Genomic DNA, 17,930 nt, shown 5'->3' on the forward strand with positions numbered 1-17,930 from the left:
AGCAGATAATAATTTTGAATAGTATAGAACAAGCTTCAGGCGACGAAGAAAAAGCACGGGACATGATATTTGCAATTTCAATATTTTTTTTAAATTTTGATGAGTTTTGATTAATTTTGAATTGCTTTAAAAAAAGTTTTGAAGCTGGGAAGTGATGAAATATTCTTTTTGTTAGTCTTTTGTCTTTTTACAATATCATGTTAAAATGTTTGAAATATATAAGCAGGAACAAAAAATTTATATCCTGCACAAAAAGAGCCTCTACGCTTCAATGAAATCGACCCTGTAAAATAAGTTATCTTGATGAAACCAGTCCCCTGTCACAAAGCTGAGGGTTGTTTAATAATGTCCTGAATGGAAATACTGCCAATAAATATGTGAAACAAATATTTGGGAGTTTCAAATCTAGATAAAAAGAAATTCAGTTATTCAAGGCAAATGAATTTATATTTGGGGGAAAGTAGACATTTTCTTGTGGGGGAACAGGCAATATAAATGATTATAGTTCACATATAAACAATACAATCCATTTGAGACAAATTCTCCAAATCTGGCACAACTTCATTGTGGTTTGAGTTTATGTTGGTTCTTCTGTACCAGGCTTTAATAATCGGTAGTCAGGGCAATTTTTTTTTTTTTTTCTCATTTATTTTCACATAGAGTAGTAATAACACATTATCTTCATCTTTATATAATATAACCTTCTATGCAATTTCTATCAGTATGGTTAAGCTCACACACACACACGCACACACACACACACACCACACACACACGCACACACACGCACGCACGCACTCACGCACACACACGCACACACACGCACACACACACACACACACACACTCACACGACAGTGATGTCCCCTACACTTAGATATGCATACAAGTAAAAACTACAATAGGGATTTAATATTTGTTAAATAATTCAACAAATACATACATTACGAAAAGAAAAAAAAGAAAAAAAAGAATCGTTATGGCTATTTGTGTCTTTTACTGATTATGTTAGTTTCAGTATTTCCCACTTTTTATTGTGGGCTTCGTACTTATCGTTTTTTAAAGCAATTTGCTCTTCTATTTTAATCCTTAATTTAAGATACATCATATATGCATTAAAAGATAGATGTCTATTATTGCACTTGGTTGAGTTTATATAAAATTTCATTAAAACAATAAGGAAGTTGCAAACATTACTATATTTGTTTTTACATACTATTCCCAATAAAGCCTCACGTTTATTGATAACGATGTTAATTGTTGTTGAGGCAATAAAATTATTTAATTTGTTCCACAACTGTTGTGTTTCATAGCACTCCCAATATAGATGTTCTATGGATTCGACACCTGAATGGCAAAATGAGCATAATGTACAATCGACAAGTTTGTACTTAAAAAGTAATGTATTTGTTGGTATTATTCTCAAAAGGAACTTGTAATAAAAACTACGTAAGGTGGTGTCTATTGTTGATTTGTATATATTACTATAGATATGTTTCCATTCCATATGTTCATTTTCGCTTGCTAAAGTTTCTGTCCATTTTAGTTCTGAAGTTGGTGTTAATGTTGTTTGAAGTAATATTAAGTAAAGAAAATTGTTTGATTGCTTTGATTGTACAACTTTTTCTTTGAATGATGTGTTGTTAGTGTGGCTAATTCCATCTTTAGTAAGCTGTATTCTCATTTCCATCGGGATTGATTTAATGAGAGTTTGGTATCTTATGAAATCGGAGCTTTGTATGCCGTATAAATATTCAATTTGATTAAAATTGTAAAATTTATTCGTTCTATAATCAAAAATGTGCTCAAAGTACTTTATGCCTTTTTCATACCATTTTTTATAGAATATAGTGTTTCCTATATTACGAACATTTTTGTTATTCCAGATCACTGTTTTGGCAATTTTGATTTTATTAGAGTCGTGTATTTTTTTTATTTTGTTCCATGATTGGAGAACATCATTCAAAAATGTGCCGTTTTCTGACACTTTATTAATAAAACACTTATCCATTTCACTTTCAAATATAAGATTATTTCCATACATTTTCATTTTATTGTGAAAAAATAATTTCCATTGACTTTTATTAGTGTCATCCAGGTATCTTTTAACCCAAACAGCTTTTAAAGAGTCAATGAAAGCTGCAATATTTGTGAGTTTAAGTCCACCCTTTTCATAGTTTTGATACAAAATATTTCTTTTTATTTTTTCTGGCTTACCATCCCACAGGAATTTGAAAATGGCTCTTATAATTTGTTCAACACATTGTTTGCTTGGATTCGATAAAACTGTAAATGGGTATATTAATTTTGGTAGAGCATACGTTTTCACAACTGTTACTTTACCCAGTAACGTTAATTTCCTATGTTCCCATTGTTTCAGTGTTTTATGAAACTCAACAAGCTTTTTGTTGGTATTTTTGTCAATTGTTAGTTGTTTATTGTTGTAAAAGGTAATACCTAATGCTGTTGCGCATTCTGATGTCCATATAAATGGTTTAGATCTGCAATATTGTTTTGCTGTTGTTTTTAGCGTACCGACTCTTAGAATTATGGATTTGTTTGTGTTCAGGTTTAGACCTGAACATTTTGAAAAATGTTCTAATGATTTGATCAAGGATTCAAAAGAATGTTCTGAACCATCATTAAAATAAGTTGCATCATCAGCGAAAAGTGATTGTTTAATTTCCACGTTATCTACATTTATTCCCTTGATATCAGGGTTTTGCTTGATATAACTTGATAGTATTTGTAGGCAAAGGATAAATAAAATTGAAGAAAGTGGACAGCCTTGTCGTACTCCTCTTTCAATTGTAAATGCTTCCGACAAATGACCATTATTTATAATAATACTTTGTATATCTCTATAGAATAGTTTAGTCCATTGTACGATATCGGTGCCAAAGTTAAAACTTTTAAGGCTATCAAATATAAAAGAGTGATCAATACTATCAAAAGCTTTTTGAAAGTCGGCAAAGAATAAGAGCCCAGGCATATTATTGTTTTCAAGATATTGCATGACCTCAATAATAAGTCGAACATTTTCGCCAATGTATCTACCCTTGATAAAACCCGTTTGCTCAGGGTCAATAATTTTTGGCAAAATTTGTTTTATTCTATTTGATATTGCTTTCGTAGCTATTTTGTAGTCAATGTTTAGTAAACTGATTGGTCTCCAATTTGAAAGGTTTTCTAAATCTTTGTCAGGTTTTGGAATAAGGGAAATTATCCCCTGTTTTTGGAGCGGTGTCAAATGACCTTTATGAAAGGAAAAATTTAAGGAGTTAATTAAAGCATTCTTAATGTCATTCCAAAACATTTTATAAAATTCCGTAGTTAGACCATCTGAGCCGGGACTTTTATTATTGTTCATGTTTTTTAATGCATTTCCGCATTCATGTATTGAAAGTAGGCCTTCGCATGAGTTGCTATCAGTTTCAGAAAGCTTATTGTTAACAGAATTAAGAAATAGGTTCCTCATGTCTTCTTCTAGGTCTGTGCTTTTACTATAAAGTTTCTTGTAAAATTTGACTTCATCTTGTAGTGTATTTTTAACCCCTACCACCATTTCATTGTTTACTTTTAGTTTGTATACAGTTTTCTTCTCTGCGTGTTTTTTTTCAAGACTTGCAAAATATTTGGTATTTTTTTCATTATTTTCAACATGCATTGCTTTCGATCTTAAAATACTTCCATTTATATGTCTAGTTCGGATTTCATCAAGGAATTGTTTCTTTTGTACTAGTGCTTGCGTTAGGTTATCAATAGAGTCAGGGATGTTATTATTTAGTTGTGATTCAATACATTCTATTTCATTTATTAACTTTTCCTCCTCTGTTTTTAGTAAATGTTTTTTATATGAAGCATATTTTATTGTTTCATTTCTAATCGAACCTTTTATTATTTCCCATAATGTGTTTGGGTTTGCATCGTTATTAAAATCTATCGTTTCTTGGATACATTCTTTTATCTTGGACTGATATTCTCTGTCCAGAAGGAGAGAGTTGTTTAATTTAAAATACCCCGGACCTCTTTCCGCCTTTAAATTATCTATCGTAAATTGTATTAAAGAGTGATCGGTTTTAAATCCTGGTTTTATATTACTACTTTTTACGTAATTTAATAGATTGTCTGATATTAAAAAGTAATCTAATCGACAGTGTATGTGAGGTTTATTATTCGAGTGCCACGTATATTGCATTTTTGACGGATGGGCAATTTTTTTATTACTTGGATATTTTAGTACCTGTAACGCCTCAACTCTCACTTGTAACATCCATGCAATAACATATATTAAGTGTTATTTAAGCTTCAATTCCTTTAAGATTTACAAACGGATATGGATTATTTTCAAGTACACAAAAACATATATTACTCAAGCCAATAGTACAGTTTGTTTAAATAAATAAAATAAACTTCATTGTTTACACCATGTAGGTAAACGCCATAACACAAATTCACTGACTGGCACCATTCGATCTTTTCATACAATGTTTTGTTTTAATTTTAATGGTTCAAGTTTTTCTGCAAGCAACATATTTAGGCCAAAAGGTCAATAGAGTGCCTGATATCAATTTCAACTTTGAATAGCTTCAGATCTTGTAAAAATCATCACCAATAGCAGTGCGTAGAAATGATGCACTGTGTTTAACATTCAGTATACAATACTGCACTTTGTTTACATCACATTTACCAAAAAAAAATTATTAAAAAAAACGGTATATTTTTATTTATAAGAGCTGCCTCCTTCAAAGTTGAACCCAAATATTTGATACTCACGCTGATCCTGACTGTTAGTTTATTGATTCATGTGTAGGATATTTTAGTACATGTTATAAAATATGTGTGATCTTTGAAAAAAAAAAGCCGGACGCCAATGCCAAAAACATGCGCCCTAGAATAGACACTGACGTCAAAGTCTGCCAATACCAACAAAAAGTATATGGCTTATAAGTCCATACAAAAACTCAACAGATTTTTAAAAGCTTTTATAACAAAATCATTATCAATCTTGACCTTTTTATCATTTTTTATTGTAATATATCATTTACTTAACTACAAAAATGAGCGATCAGGGATACTTTTTTTATTCTTATGACATTTTTTATGTATCCCTGTCTCGAGTCTGCCATTGTCAAAAAATCGTCAAAAGACTCCTTGACGGCCATTTAGGTGGACTAATCATTAACTGCGAAAATGGTGCAATCTGTAAACAAATGTGTATTGTCAAATGACTATGATCTTCCTTTCAGTTCTGTAATTTCAACTAAATACTTTGGTATGCGATATTAAAATTTGGACATTTAATTGTGTTTTGTATCATTATCCATAATTTTGTTCACTTCAATAAACATAGAAACATAGATGTTTTGACAATGACAGCATTTGACATGCAATGAATAAACTAACCTGTTGTTTAATTTATATTTTGACGTTTATCCGTCTTGACAGCGTCCTTGCAATCACACAAGAAACTTTAAAAACTTAAGTTAATCGTTTATCTTGATATGTCGATTATCCTGTTTTTTCTGAAGATGACAGAATGGATAGGCACGGTTCACATCATATTCTGACGAGGATCTATAATTAAAGCAGTTATTATGAGTGATAACAAAAATAATCAGACAGACTGTTATTAATCCAATTATTTCAAGTCTCCAAAAATGACATTTGTGTCTCCATAGGCGCTATCGGCTTCCATGCAAGATGCGCACCGAATTCGCGCAAGTCTGGTTTTCTCCTATTCTTTATAAAAATACTTAAACTAAATGAGGAATTCTAAACCAGTCTCCTTTACTATGCACCTCAAGTCAAACAACAACCAAAGTAATAAACTTAAATGCTTAAGAAAACAACAACAACAGCAACCGCAACATAATAATGATGATTAAAATAATAATAATAATAATAATAATAATAATAATAATTATAATAAGAATAAGAATAAGAATAAGAATAAGAATAAGAATAAATAGATCTGTAAAAAACAGTTTTAATATTCCATTTTCCAAACAGTAATGCACCAGTCAATTATAATTCCCCCCCCCCCTCATGGTCCGCGGTAAATTGTAGTACTAATGGACATTATTTCCTAAAAAGACATAAACATAATGAAAATTACAGAACTATGCTCATACGGATTTGCAAAGATCTGTTGGACATTAAAAGAAGTGAGTTTTTCAAGGAAAACGACAGTTGGACAAGGGGCAGCCGCGAATTTTACCAAAATCGCATTAACTGTGAGACATACAGAAACTCTTTTCCCCAAAAATCAATCAGAGACTGAAACGAGCTGAAAGAGATCGCCGACTCGATCGAAACACCAGAATAATTCAGATCCTTTCTCCAGTCAACCATCTCAAAATATATCTCAATAAAACTTGTATATAGTTTTAAACTCTAAATAAATGGGACCAACACTATTCCGTCCGTATCTGTTCAAAAAGTTATAAAGTATAGAAATAAGAGGAAACATTTTAAATGGAATACATATTTTCTAAGTAACAGAAAACAAATAAGAGTTGTAAAAAACAGTATCGAGCTTCTCACAATAGCAAGATGTAGCAATTCAAATGGAGTTGTCACAGGGCAGTAATCTAGTACCTGTCCTCTTTCTCATCTTCATAAATGACCTGCCTGACAGCCTGTTATCAAACATTTATATTTACATGTATATTTGGTACTAAGATTTATCAAATGCTTGAAATTGAAGGACAAGAGTCAATCTCCAAGGAGACATCTTACTGCAAATACATGGTAAGACGAGTGGCAAATGATATCTAACGTTAAAATGTAAAACAATGCACAACGGCAACCACGAACCAAATGAAAATTACATGAAATACTGGGATGAAAATATTATTGAAATAAAAAGGGTTGAAACGGAAAAGGGTCTCGACGTCAGTGCACATTGCTGTCCCCATTATTAAAATATCACCCTCCCGTTTCGGAGTCAAAGTTGTATCATAACTACGTTATTAAAGATTGCAACATGTCTGAATACAAAACATAACGGGCATTTCTACAATGCTCACACAATTAGGCATTAAAACTTTTGAAAATGAACATGTTTAAACTTCCACCTGCGTGTATATGAAGTAGACCATAATAAGTTGACGAGCTCATCCCCGCCAGACAATGAATTTTCGATATAAGTGTGTGCGTGCGTGCGTGCGTGCACGCGCGTTTGTGTGGGGGTGAACTAGTAATTTCGTGCACTCCAATTTTTGGTCAACTTCGTAACCCTTAGATCTATAGTCATTTCGTGCCCGACCTAATGTTATTTCGTAGCCTATATTCAATTCACCTTTTTATTTTATTTTCATATGAAATACAATTATATTTTTCATAATTTAAAAAATATAGGTTCCGAAATGACTTGTTCCCACGTGTGCGACGTAGAGCTCCCACAATGCAAACGAACACAATTATGGTGATCGACTTCTGGAGGTGTTTCGACGTACTAGGTTTGCCCCGTCACCGTCAATATGTCAAGCCTGAAACAGACTCCTCTAACTTGCAGTGGTCATACCAGGCCCGTTGTGTTTTTGAATTATAGTGATATCACTCCATTTGGTTACTTTCTTATTAGCGCATCGAAAGGTAAGTATTTTCGTAAAGAACTGCTTAGTCCATAACAGTAGTAGTTTCTGGATATTATTATTCGGATAAATCGATTGGACAAGTCATAAGGGACACTTGTTACGTACATTACAGAGACTGATAAGCAATAATATTGGTTTACTGACATTAGTAATTTTTAGCTTATCTATTCGAAGTTCAATTTTTTTAGCTCAACTATAATTATGAACATACATGTGAACTCTACCGGTGGTAGGGCCTAAAAAAAATACAATTAAAATCTAATGGCCTTTAAATTTCTTTTAAAAACCTCAAAATGCTATCAACTATGCTAAAAGGACTCCAATAATCTGTCACTGTCAAGAACATGGTGCAATAATGCACAGTCAATTGTAACCACGGCCCTCCCAGGTCCGGGGAATAGACTTTCGGTCCAGCCAAGCCCAGGTAAAATCCCCTCCTTGCGTGGACGAACTGCTGGTAAAATCCCCGCCAAATGCCCCTGCACCCCATGGACCCTAGGTAAGGAACATTCCCTGCTATTTTAGGCGCACCGCATTCACCCGGCACTGTGGGGCCACCTGAAAGGTAAAAACATGGTCCATTTCCCCCGCTATCCCCGGTTTACCCCTGGACCTGGCGGGGGGATGCGTGGTTACAATGGACTGGTGCATAACCAACTTGTTAAATAACTGAACACTTCGGCCAAGATGCTAAGTTATCAGTACCAGTCATAAAAATTAGACATTTGGATGAACAAGCCCCGATTCGTATATTATTGCTTGGCATCAAATTGTTGAAGGAGCCCTGCTTTATAACATTCAGAATTTGTGCAAGCCCAGAAGACATTTTACCAGTGCAGGGCTTGTGGGCTTGTGTTAATTTCGACTTCTGCAGTACAGTACAAAAGACCACTTATATATCATGATTCAGGTTACTAAATATAGAAAAATGGTTTTCTTTAAATTACTTTAGTTAGGATTAATGGATAGTGAATGTAATTTGTGTGTAGGTAGCTTATGTGAAGAGCTACCTTGAGGTTGCCTTTAAAGAGGGTGGGTCAAGTTTAATTCCACTGTTACTAAAATAGAAAAATGGTTTGCTCATTTCCACCCAATAACTTCAGTTAAGAATGATGGATAGTGAAACTCCATGTGTAGGAAGTGGTATGATAAATAGTGATCAAACTCAATATCTAGGTAGTGTATGTGAAGAGCTAGATAGTGGTTGCCTTTAAAGTGGATGGGGTCAAGGTCAGTTTGACTGTTACTACAAATAGAAAAATAGTCAAGAATGGTTGATAGTGATGAAACTTGATGTGTAGATAGCGTAAGTAAAAAGCTGGCAAGGGATTTCTTTTTAGGGAGGTGACTTCAAGGTCAGTTTTGATGAATAGAAAAAAAGGTTTCCGCCCAATAACTTTAGAGTTGCTTTTTTCTAACTCATACAAAAAATTAAATGGTTATAATTTCTAATTGCCCGTATGAGAAACCTGGTTGAGTAGCATTGCGGCATTTTAGTTTACCCTGGAATGAGGTGAAAATCAGTTTTTATCAACAATAAACCCATGACTCTGAGTGGGGATCAATCCTTGAACCCTTAGATCTAGAGCTTTATAGATAATGTAGGAAATTGGTAATGACCTTTGTGTTCTATTAATTATTTAAAAAAAAATATGCCAGTAACATTATTTATTTACTTACTTTCAACTTCAATTCTGGGAATGTGGAACTGGTAGAGAACATTCACTCTCTGATTGCAAACTGTTCCTTTGACAGGTTTTGTTTGTATATTCTTTATAAATCATGTGTTTAATTTCTTACTCTTGTACTGCAGATGGGAAGCCAATGCTGCGACAGGGAGACACAGGGGACTGGATCGGAACCTTCGAAGGCCATAAAGGGGCTGTCTGGGGGGCTGCTCTCACCAGAGATGCCACGAAGGCAGCGACAGGGGCAGCTGACTTCACAGCGTAAGCTAATTATGTGGTGTTAAATATTCCTCATATGCAGGGATGTGATTTGTCCGCGGATTCGCGGAATTCCGCGGATCTAATGCCCCAGGGACACCCCCCCCCCCCCCCCAAAAAAAAAAAAAAAAAATAAAAAAAATATATATACATTTTTTTTTGTAGCTGATTAAAAAAGTTACTAGAGTGCTTTTGTTTGTTGAGTTGATATTCCTGTGTGGTTTAAATTTAAAGTCAGAAGAACCCTCAAAAGAGCTTCTAAAAAGCCACTTTTTCTTCTAAGGCAGTGTGCTTTTGACCCCAAAAGTGCCATAAGAACCCATGGCCGAAATGGTTTCAGCCCTTCAGCTGCCAGGTCAATCACATCCCTGTCATATGATATTTAGGTATGCGATATGTGATGAATTGGTGAGTGTAAGATACATCTTATGATGAGTAAGATTCCTCATTGAATCAATTCCATGTGTATCCGTATCCAAGGGCCTTAAAATTATAATTCTGGTTTGGGTCACTCGACCTTACTACAAAATAGGCAGCACACTACTGTTTGTTAGCTCAACTGAGCCATCCGTCCGTCGTCAACATTTTCCTTCAAACAACTCCTCCTCCTAAACCACTGGGACAAGTTCGACTCCACTTCGCAGGAATGTTCCTTAGATTGTCCTTCTCAAGACTCCTTCAATAAAAGTGGTTCCATGCAGAACTCTGGTTGCCATGACAATGAAAAGGATAAACTTCTCAATAAATGCTGCCTGATTTCAACACAATTTCGCAAAAATGCTCTCTAGGTCATCCTGTTTCAAAACTTCACACCATGTTGATTCATAAAAAAACATGGTCACCAGGGGACCGGATACTTTTCACTATATATGTCTATATGGAAAACTTCTCTTCAGAATCTGCTGGACCGATTATTACAGAATTGATCCTTAGATGACTCTCTTTCAAATTCCTTTACCCCATGATGATTTGTCAAAAAAACATGTGGGCTGGCAACTTTTCATAATTCAAATAATGGCCACTTTTTAACTAGGTTATTAGAATGACGTCCGCTGTTGTTTGGTCAAGCCGGCATGAGGGTGGCATCAAACTCGGCTAAGGTATTGAATAATTTTAGTAAGGTTTGACATGGTGACCAAACTTGGTATATACATGTAGGAAGAGTTTTGGAGACCTATCATGGGATTGCTTTTGGGGGCCCCTAGGGTCAAGGTCACTTTTATTAAAAATAGGAAAAAATAGTTAGTACTGAATAACTTAAGTTAGGGTTGACATATTGCAACCAAACTTGGTATATAGGAATAGTTTATAGAGACCTTTCCTGGGATTGTGTTTTGGGCTCTGAATGTCATGGTCAAGGGCACTAAAATATAAAAATGGTTAGGGCTGAATTACTTTAGTTAGGGTTGACATATTGTGACCAAACTTAATATACCATATAGAAAGAGTTTATTGAAACCTTTCATGGGTATTCATTTGGGGCCCCTTGGGTCAAGGTCTTGTTTCGTCGCATTGATTGGGGCGTTACTTGTTAACTAATTTGTCTTTTTTTAATGCTTTTGACAGGCACATATTACATCATTATTGTATACATGTACATTTCTAAGCCAGAGCGGCTTATAATCAAGCCTGCTGTCATACAACAGCTCTTGTATATGTTTGAATAGATTATTAAATATGTGTCAACTCTATCTAGGAAAGTATGGGATGCAGAAAGTGGGGAGGAATTGAAGACTTTTCAACACAAGCACATAGTCAAGTGTGTGGACTTCTCCAATGATGGGAACTACCTACTTACAGGCAGCCAGGAGAAAATACTGCGGATATTTGACCTGGAAAAGCCAGATGAAGGTATTTGTCTGTTGTTAATCTTATGCATTTTGTAATTCATAGATTTCTTGTCTGATATTAGGGTAACTTAAACTAAGATACCCATTCAGTCATATATTTGGCATACAAATGTATTTAATTAAACCTATTTCTTTCTCTTTCGGGTCTTTCAGAGATGCAAAAAAAAATAAGTTTGACTTGGGTATTGTACTGTTTTGACTTGACTTAGCAGAGCTCTCATTCTGCATGTGGGGAATAGGGCGCGGACAATGAGAAAGTGGAATTTTGCATAATTTTTACTAAAAATGAGAATTTTGCAAGTTGACAGAAACAAAACAAAAACATTGAATGCAAATTGATGTAATATACTGTGCACTGCTCACAATGTAGTGTGAATAATACATTAATATTTTTAATCTACCTTTGACCTACAATTTAACTTTTGAGATTATGGACAGTAAATTCAAAAAAAAAATTGGGTAAAAAAGTATATTCTTAGGCTCTGGAATCAGGTCTTATATTGGCCTCAAAATTTGTAGAAAAACAGCCTTGTTTAAGGAATTATGTTTATTGTTTTGTTACTTTCCTTTTTTTGCTGAAAAATGCATGTTTATCTTTCAGATCCACAGGCTTTTAGTGGACACACAGCCTTCATCAAAAATGCTTTGTTTAAAAAGAATGGGAAGCAGATTATAAGTGCTGCAGATGATAAAACAGTCAGGTATGGGGTTTTATAATGTTTATTTTCCTGTAACAGAAGACTCAAAAGTTAAATGGATCCCTTAATAACTAAAGGCATGATAGTTTATCTTTTCAATTGAACATTGCACCTTTTATTTTGTCCTGTATTGCAGTAGCATCATTAATGGAAAAACTCCAATGTTAGGTCTTGAAACTGGCAATACATGTACTTATTAAAACATAACTCATCTCCAGTATATTATTTTTGGCTTGAAAAAAGAAGGTTCAGGGTTTGTTAAAGCCTTGTTGCTGTGGGTAATAGCTGTAAAAACTGGAACCATGGCCTTGTCTCAAAATCTGCTCTAATATATTCAAATGAAATTTTTGTATGCATTAAGTACAAGAAAAGCAAGCCCCATAGCTCCTGCTTTAATAATTGTCAAGTTATGCCCCTTCTTTTTACTGAAAACATCAACATACTCCCTCCCTGGTGGTCTTATTTTCTTACATCCTTTGCTTTATATAAAATTGCCTTTCTCCAGGGTATGGGATGTGAGCTCGGGGAAGGAAGTGCAGAAGTTGGATTTCCCGGCCATCCCAACTAGCCTTGATCTCACCCAGGACGGCTCCATCCTCATTGTCACCCATGGCAGCACCACAAGCTTCTGGAATGCTGACACGTAAGGAATTTTGTACTTGTTCTAACATGCAGTCATGCCTATTTCTTCTTTTCAACTGGTTTTCTCTTCTTTCTTTTTTTGCCATTAAACTATAAAATTGTTGCCTTTTATCTGATTTATACAAAAAAAATATTTGTGTATAATGTGATAGGGATACTCCTATTTCATACAGGCTCCCTTTTTTTTCAAATTTGCGTTGGCATCTCTGAACATGGTATTCCATATAAGGTGTTACCTGGATTCAGTGTACTGTTTTTTTGGGATGAACGTTAATTTTACGTCTGCGGAAGTGAACATATTAGTATTGTTAGATTTGAGTCAAAGTGCACGGATAGAAATCCTGGTTCTCTGGTGTGCCAATGTATAGCACTGACACACAGGAATACCCCGTTAAAGACATCTCTCCCGGAAGACGTTAAGTAATTTTAGTGGTGAGGTGGAGGATCGTATCTGTGACCCCTATATATATTGACAGATAGGTGTTTTACCAGTAGATCATGGATCTGCCTTAAAGTACCGTCTTGCTATTTAGGGCCAGTATTCAATTATTGATCTTATTCTTATCCTTAGATGTGCCTCATTGATTTCATTCAGCCAATTGGTCAGCTGAATATACAGGTCGATCAAAAGACTCAGATTGAACTTGAATTTAATTTAACCCTTAGGCTGCTGATGGCGATTTTAAAGGCTTTACAAACAGCTTGGAACCAGACCAGACTCCGAGTAACTCGATGCCTGGTCTGGTTCTAAGCTGTTTGCCACTCAGTCAATATATCCCCAAAGTTAAGTAAATTGAAAGAAATTTAGAATAAACCAGACGACATTTTTGAGCAGACGACAATTTACCCAGCATGCAAAAGGTTAAGATTAGAAACGAAGTTGCTTATTGAATATGGCATCCGATAGCATTTATATTACTGTGGTATGTCCACCGGTTGTATGAGGAGATGTGGGTTCAATCACTACAAGATGCATATACATGTACTGTAGCAATAAGAGCAGCTCTTTGCAATCTAGTCAACTGGATTTTGGGAGTAGGATATGAAACTATTTTAAGCTTTAAAATGCACTGAAGTTAGCATTTTGTTTGTTATATCGGTATTTATTTCCTAATATAGTCTCATTTTGTGATTAAATGTACCTTTGTGATTATGAGATTTAAGATAGCATAACTCTTTAGATGAATGATTGTAGGTCTTATTTACAGTACTATTATATTTCCTATATGGCAATAGTTTGAAGCATTCTACAATTACATGAGATTCTCTGTATTTATGTTTCAGACTTGACAAGATAAAGGATTTTGAATCTCCGACCCAGATCACCACAGCGAGCCTCCACCCTGACAAGACCATCTTCATCTCTGGAGGCGAGAACTTCATCATGTACAAGTCAGACTTCAACACAGGAGAGGAACTTGGTAGGTTGGACGGGTTTTAAGCTCTTCTAAGCCCAAAGAGCTCAGCATTAGCTAATGTGATAGGTGATTGTCTGTCATCTGACCTCATCCGTCTGTCCCTCGCCAATATTTTTCTTCAAACATCTTCTTCAAGATCAAAAAAAGTTGAAAAATTAGCACAAGCCGGCAAGCCCAGCTATGGTGAATTACCTTCTTGGCTTGCTAAAATTATGGATTTCATATACATGTAGACAGGCTTGTTGAAAAAAATATTGATGCCTAGTACACGAGTAAGAATTACCAGTGTGTGTATACCACGTGATAAATTACGTCAAAAATGCTACGTCGGAAGGCAACATTTTGCATAAAATGAAGACTTAAATCAAAGATAACTTTTCAATAACAATTTTAAATAAAACAAAAGGCAGTCTATGCCGCTTAAAGAGCCCAGCATTTGTTTTACTACCAAAATTTTATAAGATCATTTGTTTCATCAAACCTGTTTCCAAAATAATGTTTTGACAGTGCTCCGTCAGACGGCCGTATTGTGAAAAGGTTTGTCGAAGTGGTTTAAGAAACTAAACTCTCAATCAAACTCTGGTAAAAGATCGAAGGCAGGGCTCCTTAAGTGGCGTGGACTGCGCTGTGTTTCATTTAAAATGGTGAAGAAGTAGTGAAGAAATCTTTGTTTGAAGTTGATTTTCAAATCAAAATATTGCCGTCCGACGTACCATTTATAACGCAATTTATCACGTGGTATAGACACACTGATTACAGCTTGCTTTTTTGGGAGTCAAATTTTGAGGACTGCTTAAGTATGGAAAAGAAACACAAATGCAGAAATTCTTATCTAATAATTTTGTAAATGTATATCAATCACAATTTAAATCTCCAAATAAGAAAATTTTCAACTGCTATCAATGTGCTGCCTTGTTAACTAGTTAGTACATATGCAAAATAACATTTACATATTACCATCTTACAGAGGCATTCAAGGGTCACTTCGGTTCTGTCCACTGTGTACGATTCTCTCCCGATGGCGAGGTGTATGCCAGTGGTAGCGAGGATGGAACACTACGACTCTGGCAGACAACAGTTGGCAAAACTTATGGCCTCTGGAAATGTGTCACCCCAGACGAGATTGTGAACAATACTGACTCAACTCCAACAAAGCCCGAAGCCTAGACGATGTCGAAATGATCCAAATTAGCACAAGCCCTTAAGCTATTCACTGGTAAACATGTCAGGCTTGCTAAAAACTTACAGAGCCAGACTTGTTACGATTTACATGTTAAGTACTACATGTGTTGTGGTGTAAAAATTCAGGCTAGCTTATCTGAAAGTCTAATTTAGATGACTGCTAAACATGTCTTGAAAACTGTGTTCTATTTATTGTTGACTGCCTCACCAGTTATTGTTGACTGCCTCCCTAGTCGGGGCACTGGTGAAATGGTGTGATTCACGCACACAGCTGATTTTGAGATGTGTCATTTTGCCTACAGTGATGTAGAGAATATCTGAGATTCACTATACTGGAGTGCATAAATAAATGTATTAAAACTTACACAGGATTTTTTTTATTTTTTTTTATAATGATTGAAGAAATTGTAATTCTTTGTGGGTGCTATTGCTGTAACTGCTATATGATTAGATGGTCCGATGTTAGTTACATTGATTTTATGGTATATACATGTTATTACTAGGTTTATTATTCACGTCAACATGTATATTCAATTCTTATTTTGTTTAATTATGTACATGTATGTGGTCAAAATTCTTGTCAAATTCTGGATAGAATATACCTGGTACATGTAAATTGTGTATTGGTGCAATTTATCATGTGAATTCTGTTTGAATGTTGTTTGTAGAACTGTTTTGTATTTTTCTCGAGTCTTGCCCCTGAGATTATACGCTTTGTCTGATAGTTAAACCAATTTCATACATGTACATTGTACCTTAATATACATGTTCAGCATGTCCAATTACTGAAAAAGTAAAAATGAATACAGTCGAAACCTGCTGGCTCTCAAATTCGAATTCCTTGCTGGCTTGATCCTGATGTCAAGGACCGACTTCTTTTTATACTGAAGGTAAATGCTTCCAATTGGGTAAACTTTTTCGAGGCTCAAGGTATTTTTGCCGGTCCCTGCGAGTTCGAGCATATGGGGTTTGACTGTATAAGTAAATTAATGCATAAAAATAATGCATTTTGTAAATTTTACAATTGGACTTTTGTGTAAAAATTGTTGCATTAGTGCATTTAGAATACTGGATATATGATCAAGAATGAATTTCATATTTAAAAAAACAACAAAAAAACATGTTCAACAGTTTAAGAATTTTTTTTAAATGTACGGACCAAGAATAAAGACATACACCAGCTTGAGTTGAAATGGAATAATTTGATTTCTCTGAATTTTCCCAATAATAAATCTTGATGATTTTATTCTCAAGGATCCCACATATCACATTGCTTCAGATTTTCTATACGATGGCTTGATGACAGGAGCTCGTAATAGTCATAATAAATCAGTTGAACTAGCCAAAATTATATTTTACATATACTTGAACATGTCTTAAATGTAAAATGAGATTTGATAAAATTCAAATGTACCCAATCGGTTCATCGGTACTTATGGCATTGCATTATATTTATGATAAACATGTTCAAGTATGTGTAAAATATCGGCCGTTGTCGTCAAGCCATTGTGATTTTCTACACTTGTAATATAAATAAATAACTCTGTGGCGGTGTTTTTTTCCTGCTTTTTATGAATACAGCCTGGCCCTTTGAATTGAGAAAATAGTGATACTAATTAATGAAAAGTTCCATTTATGAACAAATAATTTTAATGATGATTGCTTAAAATGTGTGCTTTAATTGCTTACTGAACTTCTATCGTAAAATATAGCTGAAAGAAGAAATTTACAGCAGACCAAGAGTGAAATGATTGAGTAAATGGATTGGTTTTGTGAATTTTTCTACTACTTTCATGAAAAAGTACTGGTAGACATTTTGGGATAATGAATGGGGCCTGATTTCAGCCCCATCATCAGTAGAGAAAAAAACACTGTATGTACAAGTTTTTGCTTAAGAAAAGGAAAGGATAATTTGTTTTGTGTTGTATTCCATCGAGTCAATATGTGATAACATGAAATAAAGCTAACAAAAGTTACCCTGTATCTTGTTGATTGACGAACTATCAGAGCTTTGATGATACTAAGGGTTTAATGGTTTAACATGTACAGCGGGTTCTCAATAACTCAAATTTGACAAATCGATAAAGCCATTTGCTTATTTGGTAATATAAGACCACTAGCCACAAATACATGGCATACAACTTGAACTAAAAAGTTTTGTCAGGGGAGTGCATCGATACAAGCATTTTTTCATATATATCAAACATGTTGACCTCCCTTTTACCCGGTACTGTTAATTTACGTTAAAAAGAGCGTATACTTACATGTATCTGTCCTTTACGGTGGCATAGAAGTGACCTAAGGGTTTTGTTTTGTTTCTACTTAAAACAACTTGTGTATCTCATTAAAAGGAATAACATATCTCATACATACAACTTGGACTAACTCTTGCTTTTTTGAATCCAATGAGTTTTATATTAAACAAAGCAGACTGGATTGGCACCTTTACTAAAAAGGCCACTTGGACTAGACTTTTTGAGAACCCTGTACTGTTATATGATTTTGTTTTAATGCATTCTATTAAGTACATGTATGAAATGGGCAAACAAGTCTTAAACAAAGGGAATGCCTAGACTTTCCTGCAAATTTCTTGC

The 17,930-nt window shown here is 34.6% G+C and overlaps 2 protein-coding genes across 2 annotated transcripts in view; one reads left to right on the forward strand and one right to left on the reverse strand.

Annotated features, from left to right (window-relative positions):
• Positions 1-5,719, reverse strand: part of LOC128238864 (serine/threonine-protein kinase 33-like) — a 40,575-nt gene extending 34,856 nt beyond the window's left edge. The window contains exon 1 of the mRNA XM_052955157.1: positions 5,406-5,719. The gene's annotated coding sequence lies outside the window, so the exon portion shown is untranslated. The remainder of the gene's footprint in view (positions 1-5,405) is intronic.
• A 1,726-nt stretch (positions 5,720-7,445) lies between these two features.
• LOC128239312 (serine-threonine kinase receptor-associated protein-like) lies at positions 7,446-17,312 on the forward strand. Its single transcript, XM_052955909.1, has 7 exons — positions 7,446-7,598; positions 9,414-9,549; positions 11,243-11,397; positions 11,998-12,097; positions 12,600-12,737; positions 14,021-14,157; positions 15,122-17,312. The coding sequence occupies exons 1-7, from the start codon at positions 7,484-7,486 to the stop codon at positions 15,319-15,321; spliced, it is 981 nt and encodes a 326-aa protein (XP_052811869.1). The 5' UTR covers positions 7,446-7,483; the 3' UTR covers positions 15,322-17,312.
• Positions 17,313-17,930: the final 618 nt, after the last annotated feature.

The sequence above is a fragment of the Mya arenaria genome, chromosome 6 (genome assembly GCF_026914265.1).
Source record: "Mya arenaria isolate MELC-2E11 chromosome 6, ASM2691426v1".
Lineage (NCBI taxonomy): Eukaryota > Metazoa > Mollusca > Bivalvia > Myida > Myidae > Mya > Mya arenaria.